Here is a 2,563-nt window from a genome sequence, read left to right as displayed (position 1 = left end):
CAGTCTTGGGGGCTTTGAAGTCACCCACCTTTGGCACATGAGTGAAGTCGTAGCTGGAGGAGAATTGCTCAAAGGTTCGTATGAGGAACTGATCACCTTTGGGGAAATCGAAGTGCTAAGGTAGACCATAACGAGAAGGAGAAAATCGGACTCGCGCAGCGGGAATTTGATATGCAGGGCATCGCAAAAAGGCGCAGGAGTGGCATCAAAGTGGACAATCGGGACTGGCCGGACTGCGATGAGGCAGCTGTCTGTAATTTGAGGCTCTTACGGTGCCCACCGTTTGCGATAGCTCTAACTGTGCCATTTGCGGTACCACGTCAAAATATAGAAAATGACATCGCGATGCTGTGTCAGATGTTTTGAGGGTTCACAAAAGAAAGGAAACTGAGAATGTCTATCCACTGGTTCAAGTGCAGATTGATCTTTGAACCGTATTTCAGGCAGTCAACATACGAAGTGTGCTATTCACTCCATAAAAGAAAGATTCAGCTGTGTAATAAAATCCAGAGCATTTTTGGTTTCACGCCGAGAGTCACTGTCTGTGAGTTTGCTGAGCGGCCGGAGTGTGCTCCGTAGGCTCTTCGAAGGGACAATTTTGATGCGTGGGTCGATATCCCTTGTATTAAGGGACCTCAGTTCTTCTACTGTTCTCAACGTGGCATTTTGTTAAAGCTGCTGAAAAATGAAATATACGGTCTTTCTTAAATTCCCCCCCCCACTCACAACATAGGGTCATGGTGGAACTGCTGTTGGATCGGCGAGACAAGAACGTGTAAAGAATGTAGGAAGTGGTGCGCTGTATTTATGGGGTCTTACACTGATTGTAAGGGTATAACATCATGACCTGTCCTGGGCGATAGTTGCCTGGATCCTGGTTTTCTTTCCTGTTCGAATGTAAGTTGATTTTACCTCGTTTTTGTTAAAAGCGGAACCGTCAAAGCGGATACTGAAGGATACACCAGGTGTGGTTTTCTATCGATGTAAAACAGCACTGATTCACACGTGTTCCTATTAAGCGTCTACATCTAACCCCACTCTAGTACTTCTGCTGTGAGGTGATGTTCTTACCTGGACGCGGCAACGGACTGGCAGGCTTCACTGAATGGGAATACATCACACATCGCCCAGCCATTCCAGCTAGGCCAACGGATAGCATCTTATTCGCCGCCATTCCTTTCATCTACATCACACAGGCAGCCCGTGACAAATTTTCAAGCCTTCACACTTATTTCTGGGATGTCGGACGGCAAAAACTACCTAGAGTACTGTAAGATGCCACCTGGGGGATTTACAACGAAAGTGAATAAGGCGCGCATTTGATCGCACTTACACAGCTAAATTCCGATAAAAATAATTTTATTCTCTATCTACCTCCCTGTAAGAATATGCGCGATAACTGTGAAAAAACACCACTTTGCGGGTGTCTATTGAGCAACCGGTGTTGTTCAGTACGAGGGTTGTGCCTCTTGGTCACACGACTATTGCAGCCGTCTCACTGCAGGACACTATGACAGAGCGTCGGAAACGTCTAGGGGAAAGCAATGCGTTGTCTGTAACTGACGTCCACATCCAAGCGTATGTCTATCCTGCGAACAAACTTCAGCTCCAGAGGCCATCACGACCGCAAACTCAGCCAACGATCCACTTTCTGTTTCTCGTAACATCCCTGGCTACAACTACCCAAGCCTCCCTTGAGCAGCGTTCCTGAAATTAGATAGCTTCGGGGAACCAGTGATTTCTCATTTGCCAACAATTCATGACACGTCTCCATCATGGATTAACGGTTTGCTACACAGGATGAAGACTTACGTCCAAGGTTCCCAGGTACGTTTTGCTCTTGTCCCTCAACGGCTGCCGTTTTCCTGAAAGTCACAAGCAAAAAGGGTAAAGCATCGCTCTTTAAGTTCGCAGCGCGGGACAGTAAGCTTGCCTTCGTCAGAGCTCAACTGGACAGACTTGCAAATGTGTCATAAACTGGGTAATGAGTGTAGAGCTAACAAAAGAAGGTTATTCCACACACGAACAACCGAAACGAGAAAATTGTTGATTACTAAATGCGAGCGCTCTAAACTAGAAAAGCTCCTTGCCATGGACCCACCGGGTGTTTGTCAGGTAAACAGTGAAAAGACTTCTACGGTGCCTTATTAAAATAGGGCGTAAGTAATTATTAAGTCTCCTCTGAGGCGGCGGTAACTCATGTGACAAGGGTCAAGAACCACAAGGCGCGCTTCATGGTACAAGGATTGGGAGATCGACGACAACTTATGTAGCAACTTACTTAATATCCTTAATGAGAGTTGCTTCTTTTCTTCGTCATGAGCAGCCAAGTTTTTTGGCATATTCACGAAGTGAATACAGTATTTGGAAATCCATGCAACTAACACGGGATATTTTACAAGCTTTTTCATCCACACCACCTTCCCAGGATTGGGGCGACTTCTTCCTGTCGAGAAACACACCGCGTCAGTGACATCTTTTACCAAATTCTTACTGAGTGCTGCTCACCTTGTTTCTCCTGCAAGGCGTTTTTACGCCAATTAACCTGGCCACGATAGGTTAT

The 2,563-nt window shown here is 46.2% G+C and overlaps 1 protein-coding gene across 1 annotated transcript; it reads left to right on the top strand.

The window, feature by feature from the left end:
* Positions 1-171: 171 nt before the first annotated feature.
* Positions 172-1,976, top strand: T265_10700 (hypothetical protein; the record flags this gene model as incomplete). The annotated part of the gene is made up of 2 exons (XM_009177157.1): positions 172-312; positions 1,800-1,976. The coding sequence occupies 2 exons, from the start codon at positions 172-174 to the stop codon at positions 1,974-1,976; spliced, it is 318 nt and encodes a 105-aa protein (XP_009175421.1).
* Between the last annotated feature and the right edge of the window lie 587 nt (positions 1,977-2,563).

This window comes from Opisthorchis viverrini (assembly GCF_000715545.1).
Source record: "Opisthorchis viverrini unplaced genomic scaffold opera_v5_396, whole genome shotgun sequence".
Classification (NCBI taxonomy): Eukaryota; Metazoa; Platyhelminthes; class Trematoda; order Opisthorchiida; family Opisthorchiidae; genus Opisthorchis; species Opisthorchis viverrini.
This window is presented reverse-complemented; position numbering and strand designations above follow the sequence as displayed.